Below are 17,523 nucleotides of genomic sequence, written 5' to 3' on the forward strand. Positions count from 1 at the left end.
TTCAGTGTTTCAGTAGCCGAGATGGGCGCAGCAGAGATAGCCCATTGTGTTGCCTTTCGCTTAACAAATAAACGAAATTAATTTAAACACATAACGATTCATTGGTCAGGGTTAAAAACTACAGAAGACAAAAGTCTTTAAAACCTTATAACTATGGACTCTTGAAAACCACAATTTAGAGGAAACTTCCTTCAGTCATTGTTTATTAATAAATCGTCAGAAATTATTTCATGAGCAAATAAAACCTACAAGTTTTAAAATCGTGTTAAGATTATAACATGCCAGTTCCTAAATCAGGATTATGTTGTAGTTATAGAAATAGAATAAGATTAAAAACCACAGGATTTAACCAAGTAATTTATCATGGTTATGTTGTAGTTATAGAAGTAGAATAAGATTAAAAACCACAGGATTTAACCAAGTAATTTATCATGGTTGTGTTGTAGTTATAGAAGTAGAATAAGATTAAAAACCACAGGATTTAACCAAGTAATTTATCATGGTTGTGTTGTAGTTATAGAAGTAGAATAAGATTAAAAACCACAGGATTTAACCAAGTAATTTATCATGGTTGTGTTGTAGCTATAGAAGTAGAATAAGATTAAAAACCACAGGATTTAACCAAGTAATTTATCATGGTTGTGTTGTAGTTATAGAAGTAGAATAAGATTAAAAACCACAGGATTTAACCAAGTAATTTATCATGGTTGTGTTGTAGTTACAGAAGTAGAATAAGATTAAATACCATAGGATTTAATCAAGTAATTTATCATGGTTGTGTTGTAGTTACAGAAATAGAATAAGATTAAAAACCACAGGATTTAACTAAGTAATTTATCATGGTTGTGTTGTAGTTATAGAAGTAGAATAAGATTAAAAACCACAGGATTTAACCAAATAATTTATCATGGTTGTGTTGTAGTTATAGAAGTAGAATAAGATTAAAAACCACAGGATTTAACCAAGTAATTTATCATGGTTGTGTTGTAGTTACAGAAGTAGAATAAGATTAAATACCATAGGATTTAATCAAGTAATTTATCATGGTTGTGTTGTAGTTATAGAAGTAGAATAAGATTAAAAACCACAGGATTTAACCAAGTAATTTATCATGGTTGTGTTGTAGTTATAGAAGTAGAATAAGATTAAAAACCACAGGATTTAACCAAGTAATTTATCATGGTTGTGTTGTAGTTATAGAAGTAAAATAAGATTAAAAACCACAGGATTTAACCAAGTAATTTATCATGGTTATGTTGTAGTTACAGAAGTAGAATAAGATTAAAAACCACAGGATTTAACTAAGTAATTTATCATGGTTGTGTTGTAGTTATAGAAGTAAAATAAGAATAAAAACCACAGTATTTAACCAAGTAATTTATCATGGTTATGTTGTAGTTATAGAAGTAAAATAAGATTAAAAACCACAGTATTTAACCAAGTAATTTATCATAGTTATGTTGTAGTTATAGAAGTAAAATAAGATTAAAAACCACAGGATTTAACCAAGTAATTTATCATGGTTATGTTGTAGTTACAGAAGTAGAATAAGATTAAAAACCACAGGATTTAACTAAGTAATTTATCATGGTTGTGTTGTAGTTATAGAAGTAAAATAAGATTAAAAACCACAGGATTTAACCAAGTAATTTATCATGGTTATGTTGTAGTTATAGAAGTAGAATAAGATTAAATACCATAGGATTTAACCAAGTAATTTATCATGGGTGTGTTGTAGTTATAGAAGTAGAATAAGATTAAAAACCACAGGATTTAATCAAGTAATTTATCATGGTTGTGTTGTAGTTATAGAAGTAGAATAAGCTGAAACTGTAATGACCGAAACAAATTTGGTCAAAATATATAAATATATTATTTACTTTGATGATTTTTTGTGATTTAGAATGTTTATGATTATTAACTAAATGCCAGTTGATTAAGTAATTTGTTTTGGTTTGTCTAGAGGCGTTGCTATGATAAGCATCAACTTGAAAAATGTAGACATTAACCAGTGTGCTGAGGACGAGAGTATGTTTTCTGGAACTCATAAGTGTGACAAAGAAACGACAGAGGTAAGAAAAAAAGAAGACAGGTAGCATTCTTTGTTTTAGATATCCAAGCGGACAGTGTCTTCTTGTCAGCACAACTGAAATAAAACTAGATGGTCAGGTTACTTTAGTGAAAGTGGTCACATTTCTGTTCTACGTTCTGTTTAGTTAAGGAAAGTGTTGAAATTCAATAAAATTAGATGGTCAGGTTACTTTAGTGAAAGTGGTCACATCTCTGTTCTACGTTCTGTGTAGTTTAGGCAAGTGTTGAAATTCAATAAAATTAGATGGTTAGGTTACTTTAGTGAAAGTGGTCACATCTCTGTTCTACGCTCTGTTTAGTTAAAGAAAGTGTTGAAATTCAATAAAATTAGATGGTCAGGTTACTTTATTGAAAGTGGTCACATCTCTGTTCTACGTTCTGTGTAGTTTAGGCAAGTGTTGAAATTCAATAAAACTAGATGGTCAGGTTACTTTAGTGAAAGTGGTCACATCTCTGTTCTACGTTCTGTGTAGTTTAGGCAAGTGTTGAAATTCAATAAAATTAGATGGTTAGGTTACTTTAGTGAAAGTGGTCACATCTCTGTTCTACGCTCTGTTTAGTTAAAGAAAGTGTTGAAATTCAATAAAATTAGATGGTCAGGTTACTTTAGTGAAAGTGGTCACATCTCTGTTCTACGTTCTGTGTAGTTTAGGCAAGTGTTGAAATTCAATAAAATTAGATGGTTAGGTTACTTTAGTGAAAGTGGTCACATCTCTGTTCTACGCTCTGTTTAGTTAAAGAAAGTGTTGAAATTCAATAAAATTAGATGGTCAGGTTACTTTAGTGAAAGTGGTCACATCTCTGTTCTACGTTCTGTGTAGTTTAGGCAAGTGTTGAAATTCAATAAAACTAGATGGTCAGGTTACTTTAGTGAAAGTGGTCACATCTCTGTTCTACGTTCTGTTTAGTTAAGGAAAGTGTTGAAATTCAATAAAACTAGATGGTCAGGTCTTTTAGTGAAAGTGGTCACATCTCTGTTCTACGTTCTGTGTAGTTTAGTCAAGTGTTGAAATTCAATAAAATTAGATGGTCAGGTTACTTTAGTGAAAGTGGTCACATCTCTGTTCTATGTTCTGTGTAGTTTAGGCAAGTGTTGAAATTCAATATAACTAGATGGTCAGGTTACTTTAGTGAAAGTGGTCACATCGCTTTTTTACGTTCTGTTTAGTTAAGGAAAGTGTTGAAATTCAATAAAACTAGATGGTCAGGTTACTTTAGTGAAAGTGGTCACATCTCTGTTCTACGTTCTGTTTAGTTAAGGCAAGTGTTGAAATTCAATAAAACTAGATGGTCAGGTTACTTTAGTGAAAGTGGTCACATCTCTGTTCTACGTTCTGTTTAGTTAAGGCAAGTGTTGAAATTCAATAAAACTAGAATGTCAGGTTACTTTAGTGAAAGTTGCCACATCTCTGTTCTACGTTCTGTGTAGTTAAGGAAAGTGTTGAAATTCAATAAAACTAAATGGTCAGATCTTTTAGTGAAAGTGGTCACATCTCTGTTCTACACTCTGTTTAGTTAAGGCAAGTGTTGAAATTCAATAAAACTAGATGGTTAGGTTACTTTAGTGAAAGTGGTTACACCTTTGACCTGTATTCTGTTTCGTTAAGGGAAGTGCCCTACCGATTAACGCCGGAGAGTTAATTTTACAAATTGAATTTTAATTTCAACCAGAACCGATACCCTATGCATCACATCGGCTAAACAGCCTGCCCAGCGGTCATAACGTTCATTGAATAAAAGGAGTGAAACTAGTTAATAGCACCCTCTGTCTAAACTTTAGTCCTCAACCGAAGAACAAGATCGATTGTCACTTTTATAACGCGTTCAGAGCTGAAAGTTTTCAGCTACATATTGCAAACTCGAATCTTGGACCTCCTGACCAACGCCTAGTAACAGTATCTACTAGTAAGCCATTCCCAGCTTTTTAGAAATTGGAAGTTTTTTTTAGCTATTATAAAATGACCTATAAGTTCAACTAAAAAAATCAAAATTGGTCCTGTAGTCCAGTACTAGATTTGTTAACTGACGAGCAGAGTACGGTACCACAAATATTCCACGAACTTTGACCTGTGAGTGAAGCATTATAGTGACAGTTAATCCCTCAGCACAAGTAGTTGAATGCTGATGACCGGATGTTCTTCTTGTTGTCAGTTGTCCGATATTTTATTTGTAAGCAGACATATCGCTGTGCCACTGGGGTGCAAGTCCATCATTAAAGTTTTATATGAATAAAAAACACTTTTCCCTACCTCGAAGTTTACATTTTTTTCACACTTTTAACACTTTCACTTCCACGTCTTTAGATATTATGTCATTGCACAATTTATTTTGAGAAACCCAGTAAAAGATAAACTTTGGAAGATTTGAAAGGGAATAAATATCCTTTCTTCGTGGTAGAATATTTCAAACTCCCGTGCTGGTGCTCTATAAATGGTATATAAATGTGTGTGTGAAAGTTAAATATAACATTTATATATAACAATGTTACAGTTTCTTATTTCAAAGAAGATTTACTGTTTTTGCTGTCAAAAGTTAGCTGAACATTTTTTAAGAGATGTAAGAGCACGCGATTAATTTTGTTTGAATCCTTTTTTTTTTCCAGTGTGTCCACATTGCTGGCAGAGGTTTCAGAAGAGGGTCCTACAGATGTCACTGCAAGGCAGGGTATTACTTCCCTAAATCAAATTTTCCAATATATTTTAACAATCACGTAAAAAACTATTTTAATGGTTCCCAACTGGAAAATGCTTTTGTGACAAGTCGGGTCCGAGATGGTTCATCACCAGAAGAAGGTGATCTTGTTTACCCAGACAGCTTCCGTTGTCTTCCGTGTCAAACCGGTTGTGAAACCTGTGTAGATGGCGCTTCTTGTTTCGCAGAGTACAACATGTTGTTACGAAGTATTGCTCTTGGACTGCAAAGCTTCTGCTCAACCATAACCTTTGTACTTCTCATTGTCGCTTTTAGGCTGCGGAAGTCGAAGGTAAATACGTTTTGTATTTGTAGAGTGAATGAAACTAAAATTATGATTTGAAAACGCAAAAGCTTAACCCCCCCAAAAAAAAGACTTAACATTTGTATAGTGTCAGTTTTACATTGAAGATTTGAGGTTCCTTTAGTGAGCTAATCTAACGCATTACAGGTAGGCAAAATTATAACTTTGTACTAATGTTAATTTAAAACTAACCTAGCAGAATCCTCCACACTAGACAGTTCTGATTTCTTAATAATTAAAATATTTCGACCCACAGTTTAGTTAAATTCGAAACTTCCTCACTGCAACAGTTGCCCTTACGGTTTGTTTGTTTTTAAAATTCAGACAAAACTACTTAAGGACTATCCGCATTAGCCGTCCCTAATTTAGTAGTGAAAAACTAGAGAGGACCCTCGCTGGGACAACGGCAAGTCTACAGATTTACAACGCCAAAATAAGGGGTTCGGTTCCCTTCGGTGAACGCAGCAGGTAGTCCGATGAGTCTTTATATAAGAAAAAACTTTGGGCTGATATTTTACCAGAAAATAGTGCGGTTGACCATCACTTTGTAACTCCCACACGTGGTGGAGAAGCGGCATATTTGGTTTGCTTTGAGTTTCGCACAAAGCTACACGAGTGCCATCTGCGTTAGCCGTCCCTAATTTAGCAGTGTAAGACTAGAGGAAAGGCAGCTAGCTAGTCATCACCACTAACCGCCAACTCTTGGGTTACTCTTTTACCAACGAATAGTGGGATGGACCGTAACGTTAACCCGTGGCTGAAAGGGCAAGCATGATTGGTGTGACGGGGATTCGAGCCCGCAACCCTCAGATTAGGAATCGAGTGCCTTAACCACCTAGCCATGTCAAGCTCTTCTGTTATTGTATATTTAAATTAATTTTTCAGTTCAGAAGCTTCTTTATTAAATATTTATGGTATCGGAGTGAACTGATCAAATGAATCTTAATGATATAAACAAAAATGTAATATTTTATCATAGTACAACCTAAACATACAATATCACTGAGAAATGATATCGTCATTCAAAAATTAAAGAATTTAATTTTAAAAATTGTACAGGATTCGTTGGTTTGAGATTATTTGGCGGGAAAAGCAGTTATGAAAGAACTTTAGTGGATTATGTTGATTGGACAATTCTTACTGATGGAAAAGACTGAAAATTTTTTATAGAAACCTCATATTTTAGCATACCCGAAAATGTAAAAAACAACAGTAAATTAATTAACTGAAACAAAACAATCACAAATATATTATTTCGTCTTTCAACAAAATTACAGAATTTGAATTAATAAAAACAAAATAAAAAACGAATGGTCCGACATGGTCTGGGGGTCAGGGAAAGCTCAACTCGCAATTTGCGGATCACGGGTTGAAATTCCTTCATCAAACATGCTCGCCCTTTCAACTGTAGAGGGCGTTAAAAGGGAACGATCGATCCACTATTCGTTGGAAAGAGTAGCCGAAGAGTTGGCGGTGGTTGTTGTTGACTATCTGCCTTTCCTTTTGTCGATCTAGTAGCTTTGCGTAAAACTCAACAAACAAAAAACGTGGAAAAATTGAGCACACAAAGCAACGTGTAAACAGAACAACAAACCAACATTGTATATTGTGTGGTTTTTACAAGAGTTTACATTATATATTGTATATATTTTTAAAATAGTTTACATTATATATTGTATGTTTTTTAAAATAGTTTACATTATATATTGTATGTTTTTTAAAATAGTTTACATTATATATTGTATGGTTTTTACAACAGTTTACATTATATATTGTATGGTTTTTACAACAGTTTACATTATATATTGTATGTTTTTTAAAATAGTTTACATTATATATTGTATGGTTTTTAAAATAGTTTACATTATATATTGTATGGTTTTTTAAAATAGTTTACATTATATATTGTGTGGTTTTTAAAATAGTTTACATTATATATTGTGTGGTTTTTACAACAGTTTACATTATATATTGTATGGTTTTTACAATAGTTTACATTATATATTGTATGGTTTTTACAATAGCTTACATTATATATTGTATGTTTTTTTAAAATAGTTTACATTATATATTGTATGGTTTTTTAAAATAGTTTACCTTATATATTGTATGGTTTTTACAACAGTTTACATTATATATTGTATGGTTTTTAGAACAGTTTACAATATATATTGTACGGTTTTTAAAATAGTTTACATTATATATTGTATGGTTTTTACAACAGTTTACATTATATATTGTATGGTTTTTTAAAATAGTTTACATTATATATTGTATGGTTTTTAGAACAGTTTACAATATATATTGTACGGTTTTTAAAATAGTTTACATTATATATTGTATGTTTTAAAATAGTTTACATTATATATTTATGTTTTTTAAAATAGTTTACATTATATATTGTATGGTTTTTTAAAATAGTTTACATTATATATATTTTTTAAAATAGTTTACATTATATTTAAAATAGTTTACATTATATATTGTATGGTTTTTAAAACAGTTTACATTATATATTGTATGGTTTTTACAACAGTTTACATTATATATTGTATGGTTTTAAAACAGTTTATATTATATATTGTATGGTTTTATTAAATAGTTTACATTATATATTATATGTATTTTTTTAAAATAGTTTACATTATATATTGTTTGTTTTTTAAAATAGTTTACATTATATATTATATATATATATGGTATGGTTTTAAAATAGTTTACATTATATATTGTATGGTTTTTAAAATAGTTTACATTATATATTGTATGGTTTTTAAAATAGTTTACATTATATATTGTATGGTTTTAAAATAGTTTACATTATATATTGTATGGTTTTTAAAATAGTTTACATTATATATTGTATGGTTTTTAAAATAGTTTACATTATATATTGTATGGTTTTTTTACATTATAACAGTTTACAGTTTACATATTATATATTGTATGTTTTTTAAAATAGTTTACATTATATATTGTATGGTTTTAAAATAGTTTACATTATATATTGTATGGTTTTTAAAATAGTTTACATTATATATTGTATGGTTTTTTAAAATAGTTTACATTATATATTGTATGGTTTTTAAAATAGTTTACATTATATATTGTATGGTTTTTTAAAATAGTTTACATTATATATTGTATGTTTTTTAAAATAGTTTACATTATATATTGTATTTTTTTTTAAATAGTTTACATTATATATTGTATGGTTTTTAAAATAGTTTACATTATATATTGTATGGTTTTAAAATAGTTTACATTATATATTGTTTGTTTTTTAAAATAGTTTACATTATATATTGTATGGTTTTTAAAATAGTTTACATTATATGTTGTATGTTTTTTAAAATAGTTTACATTATATATTGTATGGTTTTTTAAAATAGTTTACATTATATATTGTATGGTTTTTAAAATAGTTTACATTATATATTGTATGGTTTTTACAACAGTTTACATTATATATTGTATGGTTTTTACAACAGTTTACATTATATATTGTATGGTTTTTACAACAGTTTACATTATATATTGTATGGTTTTTTAAAATAGTTTACATTATATATTGTATGGTTTTTAAAATAGTTTACATTATATATTGTATGGTTTTAAAATAGTTTACATTATATATTGTATGGTTTTTTTAAAATAGTTTACATTATATATTGTATGGTTTTAAAATAGTTTACATTATATATTGTATGGTTTTTTAAAATAGTTTACATTATATATTGTATGGTTTTTTAAAATAGTTTACATTATATATTGTATGGTTTTTAAAATAGTTTACATTATATATTGTATGGTTTTTACAACAGTTTACATTATATATTGTATGGTTTTTAAAATAGTTTACATTATATATTGTATGGTTTTTAAAATAGTTTACATTATATATTGTATGGTTTTAAAAATAATTTACATTATATATTGTATTGGTTTTAAAATAGTTTACATTATATATTGTATGGTTTTTTAAAATAGTTTACATTATATATTGTATGGTTTTTAAAATAGTTTACATTATATATTGTATGGTTTTTACAACAGTTTACATTATATATTGTATGGTTTTTAAAATAGTTTACATTATATATTGTATGGTTTTTAAAATAGTTTACATTATATATTGTATGGTTTTTTAAAATAGTTTACATTATATATTGTATGGTTTTTTAAAATAGTTTACATTATATATTGTATGGTTTTTTTAAAATAGTTTACATTATATATTGTATGTATTTTTTAAAATAGTTTACATTATATATTGTATGTATTTTTTAAAATAGTTTACATTATATATTGTATGTTTTTTTTAAAATAGTTTACATTATATATTGTATGTTTTTTAAAATAGTTTACATTATATATTGTATGGTTTTTTAAAATAGTTTACATTATATATTGTATGGTTTTTACAACAGTTTACATTATATATTGTATGGTTTTTTAAAATAGTTTACATTATATATTGTATGGTTTTAAAATAGTTTACATTATATATTGTATGGTTTTTTTAAAATAGTTTACATTATATATTGTATGGTTTTTAAAATAGTTTACATTATATATTGTATGGTTTTTTAAAATAGTTTACATTATATATTGTATGGTTTTTAGAACAGTTTACAATATATATTGTATGGTTTTTAAAATAGTTTACATTATATATTGTATGGTTTTTACAACAGTTTACATTATATATTGTATGGTTTTTTAAAATAGTTTACATTATATATTGTATGGTTTTTTAAAATAGTTTACATTATATATTGTATGGTTTTTTAAAATAGTTTACATTATATATTGTATGGTTTTTAAAATAGTTTACATTATATATTGTATGGTTTTAAAATAGTTTACATTATATATTGTATGGTTTTTTAAAATAGTTTACATTATATATTGTATGGTTTTTTAAAATAGTTTACATTATATATTGTTTGTTTTTTAAAATAGTTTACATTATATATTGTATGGTTTTTTAAAATAGTTTACATTATATATTGTATTGTTTTTTACAATAGTTTACATTATATATTGTATGGTTTTTAAAATAGTTTACATTATATATTGTATGGTTTTTACAACAGTTTACATTATATATTGTATGGTTTTTACAACAGTTTACATTATATATTGTATGTTTTTTAAAATAGTTTACATTATATATTGTATGTTTTTTAAAATAGTTTACATTTTATATTGTTTGTTTTTTAAAATAGTTTACATTATATATTGTATGGTTTTTACAATAGTTTACATTATATATTGTTTGTTTTTAAAAATAGTTTACATTATATATTGTATGGTTTTTACAACAGTTTACATTATATATTGTATGGTTTTTAAAATAGTTTACATTATATATTGTATGTTTTTTAAAATAGTTTACATTATATATTGTATGGTTTTTTAAAATAGTTTACATTATATATTGTATGGTTTTTACAACAGTTTACATTATATATTGTATGGTTTTTAAAATAGTTTACATTATATATTGTATGTTTTTTAAAATAGTTTACATTACATCTCCGCCAAGCAGTTTAATTGAGTAATTTAAAAATCAGCCATAGAACTTAACACAGCGAAATATTATTACATGTTTTTATACGAGTTTTGCTTATAACGTATGATTATAATGCATCGTTGTACCGTCAGCACTGGAATCAGTATTGAATTTTTAGCCTGAACCACACCTTTGACGATAGATAGGCTTAACAACAGTGCAGAGACCCTTGAACTTAGAACTAACCAACCAGTCAGCATCTATTCTCAACTGAATATTGAACTGACTGTTACAGTTATAACACCCTTGCAACTGAAAGATGTTAATAAGTGGAGTTTGTGATGATACACAACCCACTATACTAACATTGGGCCACGCCTGGTATACCCGTTTTATATTTTAAGGGTTATATTAAGTGCGTTATATTCTCGTACAGAATTATTATGGTGAGATTACTGGATGAATGCATTTGGTCTTCCTGTGCGTCAGCGGTAAGTTTACGGACCTACAACGCTAAAATTCGGGGCTTGATCCCCGCGGTGGACACAGGAGATAATCCAAACGTGGGGCTGCTGTGTAAAAAACAACAATAGACAAGTAAAGAAGTATGACATATTAAACGGCGTTTTGTAGAATCCTTTTGCTCTCATCGTTTGGTCAAATTGACGACTTCTAGTATTACACGAAAGGCCTCTTTGGTAACAACTCATGGAAGACACACGATAGATTTGAAACATTATTTTTACACTTTTGAATTTTGAATCCGAAATGGACAAATTAAGAGACATGTGAAAACGAAACAATATTTGTAGTTAACTTAATTTCTATCCCATACTTTTAATCATTTCTACAGAACAACTGGGACTAGAAAACAAGGTTTAGTGGATAATTATGGTGAAATTCATCTGAATGTTCGACATAAAAAATACAGTGCACAAAATAAAAAAAAGTAAAATAAATTGAAAAAAGACAAAACTGAAAAATTTAAGCTGAACACAGAAAGAAATAAACAAAGATCTCGTATCTTATCGTCCACCCTGTGTCAAGATTAACTTGCAGCCTATAGCTACACGAGGGCTATCTGCGCTAGCCGTCCCCAATTTAGCAGTGTAAGACTAAAGGGAAGGCAGCTAGTAATCACCACCCAACGTCAACTCTTGGGCTACTCTTTTACCAACGAATAGTGGGATTGACCGTCACATATAACGCTTCTGCGGCTGAAAAGGCGAGCATGTTTGGTTTGACGGGGATTCGAATCCAGGACCCTCAGATTACAAAACTAATTTAGGCTTCTAAATATTCATAACCATGGACAGGCAGATGTCGCTCTTTCAAGTTTTCTATTCCACTAAATCATCCGTTAATTAACAACTTAATAACTTCCATCTGTTCAACCAGTTGTGCAAGTTACTTTACAAGTGACACTTTTCTTATTTATTGTGTATTGACCTCCTGTCCGTACATGCAAGCATCGTCTGGAGTGTATTATTTGCTTCTGTGTGGTGTTAGTTTGTGTCCACTTTTTATACCTTGATTTTCCTCGAGGGTTACTAAACCACGAGCAGTGTTTCTGGAAGAATCCTAATCAACCTGACGTTTTCGGCTTCGATAACTTCTGTAACCAAATACTGGTAAGACATGTTAGAGACAGTTCTCTCAGTGACGTTTCTATCGTAATCTTGTCATTGTTTTGATCTTGACGAGGTTTAATGTTATATGTTTTTCATCAGCTTCCTCGTGTGATGGAAATTGATATTAAAGCCACGCTGTAACTCCTTAGTTTGGGCTTCTGTCCAGCTCTATAGGACTGGACGTTCAATACGAAATATCACACACAAGAATGTAACGGATGTCTTTTCCCAGACTCATCTTCGACAGCCAGTTCTCTTCATCTATGTCCTAAATCTCGGATTTAGGGTAAATCATTAATTCTGCATAGTTTTCAAAATACGACGAAACAATGTGAATATTGTTTTAAAGTGTTTGTGTTATACCGTTAAGCCTTTTTGTAAATTAATGCACCCCCTTCCTCGGCTTAGCATATAACACGAAAACTCAGAGTTCGATCCCCACGACGGATGCAGCGACTTGAAGAAAAGAATAACATTAACCAGACAATTCAAGAACGTGTTTAGTTTAACAGTTTGGAAATACTTTCCTTGTAGTTATGTTACAATACACTAGTTTAACGTTGGTATACTATTATAATCATTATTATTAGTCTAACCTGGCGGCGGGACATACAGTGGTACCTCGGTTCTCGAACGACTCCCTTCTCGAACAATTCGGTTTTTGAAGATATTGTTTGAGAAAAAATTGTCTCGTTTATTGAACATGAGCTCGGTTCCCAAACCAAGCTGTTGTGGCCCGAACTCCCGAAATAACCTGACTTATGACCCGAACGACCCTCAACCATTTTCGGCCTACACCAAGCTTGCCCAAAACATTTTACCCTCACCTGTCTCTCAGTCCACACCCCGCTAAAATCTGCTGTGAACGTTCTCGTTTTTCTTTTTTGTTTTGTTTTTCTAAATATTCTGATTAAATAAGCCACCATATGGGTTAAAGAATGATAATGAAAGCAGCAAACCAAAAAGAAAAGTTGTTAGAGCCACAATAGAGGTGAAAAAAGATCTCATAGCGAAGTATGAAAGTGGTGTTCGCGTGTCTGCCCTTGCTACACAGTTTGGTATGGTGAAATCTACAGTCTGCACCATACTGAAAAATAAAGAGGTCATCAAAGGAACTGATGTTGCAAAATGAGTGACAGTAATTACGAAACAAAGATAAAACAAGCAACAAGATAAAACAATAACATCAAAGAATTAACACCATGAAAGAATAACATCAAACAAGCAACAAGATAAAACAACAATAACAAACAATTAACAACATAAAACAATAACATTAAGCAAGCAACAATATAAAACAATAACATCAAACAAACAAAATAAACAATAATAACAAACAATAACATCAAACAAGGAACAAGATAAAACAACAATAACAAACAATTAACAGCAAGCAACAATATAAAACAATAACATCAAACAAACAAAATAAACAATAATAACAAACAATAACATCAAACAAGGAACAAGATAAAACAATAACAACAAACAATAACAACAAACAAGCGACAAGATAAAACAACAATAACAAACAATTAACAGCATAAAACAATAACATCAAACAAGCAACAAGATAAAACAATAACATCAAACACACAACAAGATAAACAATAACATCAAACAAGCAACAAGATAAAACAACAATAACATCAAACAAGCAACAAGATAAAACAATAACATCAAACAAGCAACAAGATAAAACAACAATAACAAACAATAACATCAAACAAGCAACAAGATAAAACAACAATAACATGAAACAAGCAACAAGATAAAACAATAACATCAAACAAGCAACAAGATAAAACAACAATAACAAACAATTAACAAGATAAAACAATAACATCAAACAAGCAACAAGATAAAACAATAACATCAAACAAACAACAAGATAAACAATAATAACAAACAATAACATCAAACAAACAACAAGATAAACAATAATAACAAACAATAACATCAAACAAAACAAGATAAACAATAATAAGAAACAATAACATCAAACAAGCAACAAGATAAAACAATAACAAACAATTAACAACATAAAACAAAAGAACAACAAACAATTAACAACATAAAACAGCAACAACAACAAACAATTAACAACATAAAACAAAAGAACAACAAACAATTAACAACATAAAACAAAAGAACAACAAACAATTAACAACATAAAACAGCAACAACAAACAATTAACAACATAAAACAAAACAACAACAAACAATTAACAACATAAAACAGCAACAACAACAAACAATTAACAACATAAAACAGCAACAACAAACAATTAACAACATAAAACAAAACAACAACAAACAATTAACAACATAAAACAGCAACAACAACAAACAATTAACAACATAAAACAGCAACAACAAACAATTAACAACATAAAACAGCAACAACAAAACCTTACTTCTCCACACGGCTATCAGCCCGTACAATCACCCAAGCTTGATTATTATGGGATATTGGCCATGACAATAACTGACATTAGATCAAAACGATAGCCACAACCTTATATCACAGGCATTAAGTTAGCAAGACAAACGACTGTCTGTGCTCTGCCCAATGTGGGTATCGAACACCCATTTTAAGCGTTATATGTCCACAGTATTATTGTAGCCACTCTGATACGTGCAGTAGTTTCTACATTTTTGTTTTATAATTCTTAGTCTGGGGATAACAGCTCAGCGGTAAGTGTTACAATGTAGTACGAATCTTCATAACGACTTATGTTGTGAGATGTGATGTCACGGGTAATGTTATTAGCACGTAAATATGTTTGATTCCTTGAACTAAGTAGAACTTCATCATTGAAAAATGCACAATAATTTATAGTATAAAACAAAAACAAAATATACAACTAAAAACGCTACACAATTAAAACACGTGGTTTCGTTTATGAAACGATTCATTTATTTTTCTACGGTTCTTAAAAAAAAACAATTTCCCCAGTGACTCAGCGGTAAGTTTCATAACGATAAAAATCATGTTTTGGTCCCTTTGGTGGCCAGAGCACAGATAGTCGATTGTGTATCTTTGGGCTTAACAACAACTAAACCAAAATAAAGTTGTTTGGTTGTTTGGTTGTTTTGGAATTTCGCACAAGGCTACTCGAGGGCTATCTGAGTTATCCGTTCCTAATTTAGTAGTGTAAGACTAGATGGAAGGCAGCTAGTCATCACCACCCACCGCCAACTCTTGGGCTACTCTTTTACCAACGAATAGTGGGATTGACCGTCACTTTATAACGCCCCCACGGCTGGGAGGGCGAGCATGTTTGGCGCGACGCGGGCTCAAACCCGCGACCCTCGGATTACGAGTCGCACGCCTTACGCGCTTGGCCATGCCAGGCCGTAAAATCAAAGCTGAGTAGATGATTTTACGTGAAGTAATATAACCATTATAATTTTTATCCAATTTCAGAAGGTGAAGACAAAACACGAAACGAAACCAATCCTAAAATCAAGGGGTCGAATCCCCGTTACACAAAACATGCTCGCTCTTTCAGCCGTGGGGATGTTATAATGTGTCGGTCATTTCCACTATTCGTTGGTAAAACAGTAGCCCAAGAGTTGGCGGTGGGTGGTGATGATTAGCTGCCTTCCCTCTAGTCTTACACTGCTAAATTAGGTACGGCTGGTGCAGATAGCCTTCGAATAGCTTTTCGCGAAATGCAAAACAAAACCAAATCACACCTAAAATCAATCTAAGGTTACATTAATGGGTGGCATTAGACAGGAGAAATTTGATTTCAGGGGACCAGTTTCCTTCCTCTAGCAGGAGCCACGAATTTATCTTGCTTTCAGAATCAAATAGGTTTTAGCAGTTTCCCGCTCGTGCAGCGGTAAGTCTACGGATTTACAACGCTAACATCAAGGGTTCTATTTCCCTTGGTGGACTCAGCAGATAGCCCGATGTGGCTTTGCTAAAAGAAACACACACACAGGTTTTGGCAAGTGCTAATAACACATTATTACAGTGAACTGGCTGGAAACTTGTTCCGAAAACACGTGATCGCAAGGAAAATCTTCAAACTTGTCGTTGGAAATTGTTTGCAGAAAGCCCTAATTAATACAATATTCAACAGAAACATGCTTAAATAATCTATTGGTCATTCCTTAATCTACATCATTGACGTAAATAAAAATAGCAAAGGTCCTAAGAGTGAGGCATCCAACTTGTTACATTAATCCAGTGTGATTGTAACAACCTTCTTATCTTTTTCCATCACGTCACTCTTCTATCTAATTAGTTAAATTATTCTTCACACCTAGAGAGATGCATGTTTTACAATCTAATTAGTTATATTATCCTTCACACCCAGAGAGATACATGTTTTACAATCTAATTAGTTAAATTATCCTTCACACCTAGAGATATTCATGTTTTACAATCTAATTAGTTAAATTATCCTTCACACCTAGAGAGATTCATGTTTTACAATCTAATTAGTTAAATTATCCTTCACACCTAGAGAGATTCATGTTTTACAATCTAATTAGTTAAATTATCCTTCACACCTAGAGAGATACATGTTTTACAATCTAATTAGTTAAATTATCCTTCACACCTAGAGAGATACATGTTTTACAATCTAATTAGTTAAATTATCCTTCACACCCAGAGAGATACATGTTTTACAATCTAATTAGTTAAATTATCCTTCACACCTAGAGAGATTCATGTTTTACAATCTAATTAGTTAAATTATCCTTCACACCTAGAGAGATTCATGTTTTACAATCTAATTAGTTAAATTATCCTTCACACCTAGAGAGATACATGTTTTACAATCTAATTAGTTAAATTATCCTTCACACCTAGAGAGATACATGTTTTACAATCTAATTAGTTAAATTATCCTTCACACCTAGAGAGATACATGTTTTACAATCTAATTAGTTAAATTATCCTTCACACCTAGAGAGATACATGTTTTACAATCTAATTAGTTAAATTATCCTTCACACCTAGAGAGATTCATGTTTTACAATCTAATTAGTTAAATTATCCTTCACAATTAGAGATTATACATGTTTTACAATCTAATTAGTTAAATTATCCTTCACACCTAGAGAGATACATGTTTTACAATCTAATTAGTTAAATTATCCTTCACACCTAGAGAGATACATGTTTTACAATCTAATTAGTTAAATTATCCTTCACACCTAGAGAGATACATGTTTTACAATCTAATTAGTTAAATTATCCTTCACACCTAGAGAGATACATGTTTTACAATCTAATTAGTTAAATTATCCTTCACACCTAGAGAGAT

At 30.1% G+C, this 17,523-nt stretch overlaps 1 protein-coding gene across 1 annotated transcript in view; it reads left to right on the forward strand.

Moving 5' to 3' along the window:
* The window catches only part of LOC143257780 (metabotropic glycine receptor-like), a 178,597-nt gene that overhangs the window by 56,934 nt on the left and 104,140 nt on the right, over window positions 1-17,523 (forward strand). Inside the window, exons 3-4 of the mRNA XM_076516812.1 lie at window positions 1,964-2,072; window positions 4,694-5,074. Of these exons, the coding sequence (XP_076372927.1) occupies window positions 1,964-2,072; window positions 4,694-5,074 (490 nt within the window). The remainder of the gene's footprint in view (window positions 1-1,963; window positions 2,073-4,693; window positions 5,075-17,523) is intronic.

Source organism: Tachypleus tridentatus, chromosome 7 (assembly GCF_004210375.1).
Source record: "Tachypleus tridentatus isolate NWPU-2018 chromosome 7, ASM421037v1, whole genome shotgun sequence".
Taxonomy (NCBI): domain Eukaryota; kingdom Metazoa; phylum Arthropoda; class Merostomata; order Xiphosura; family Limulidae; genus Tachypleus; species Tachypleus tridentatus.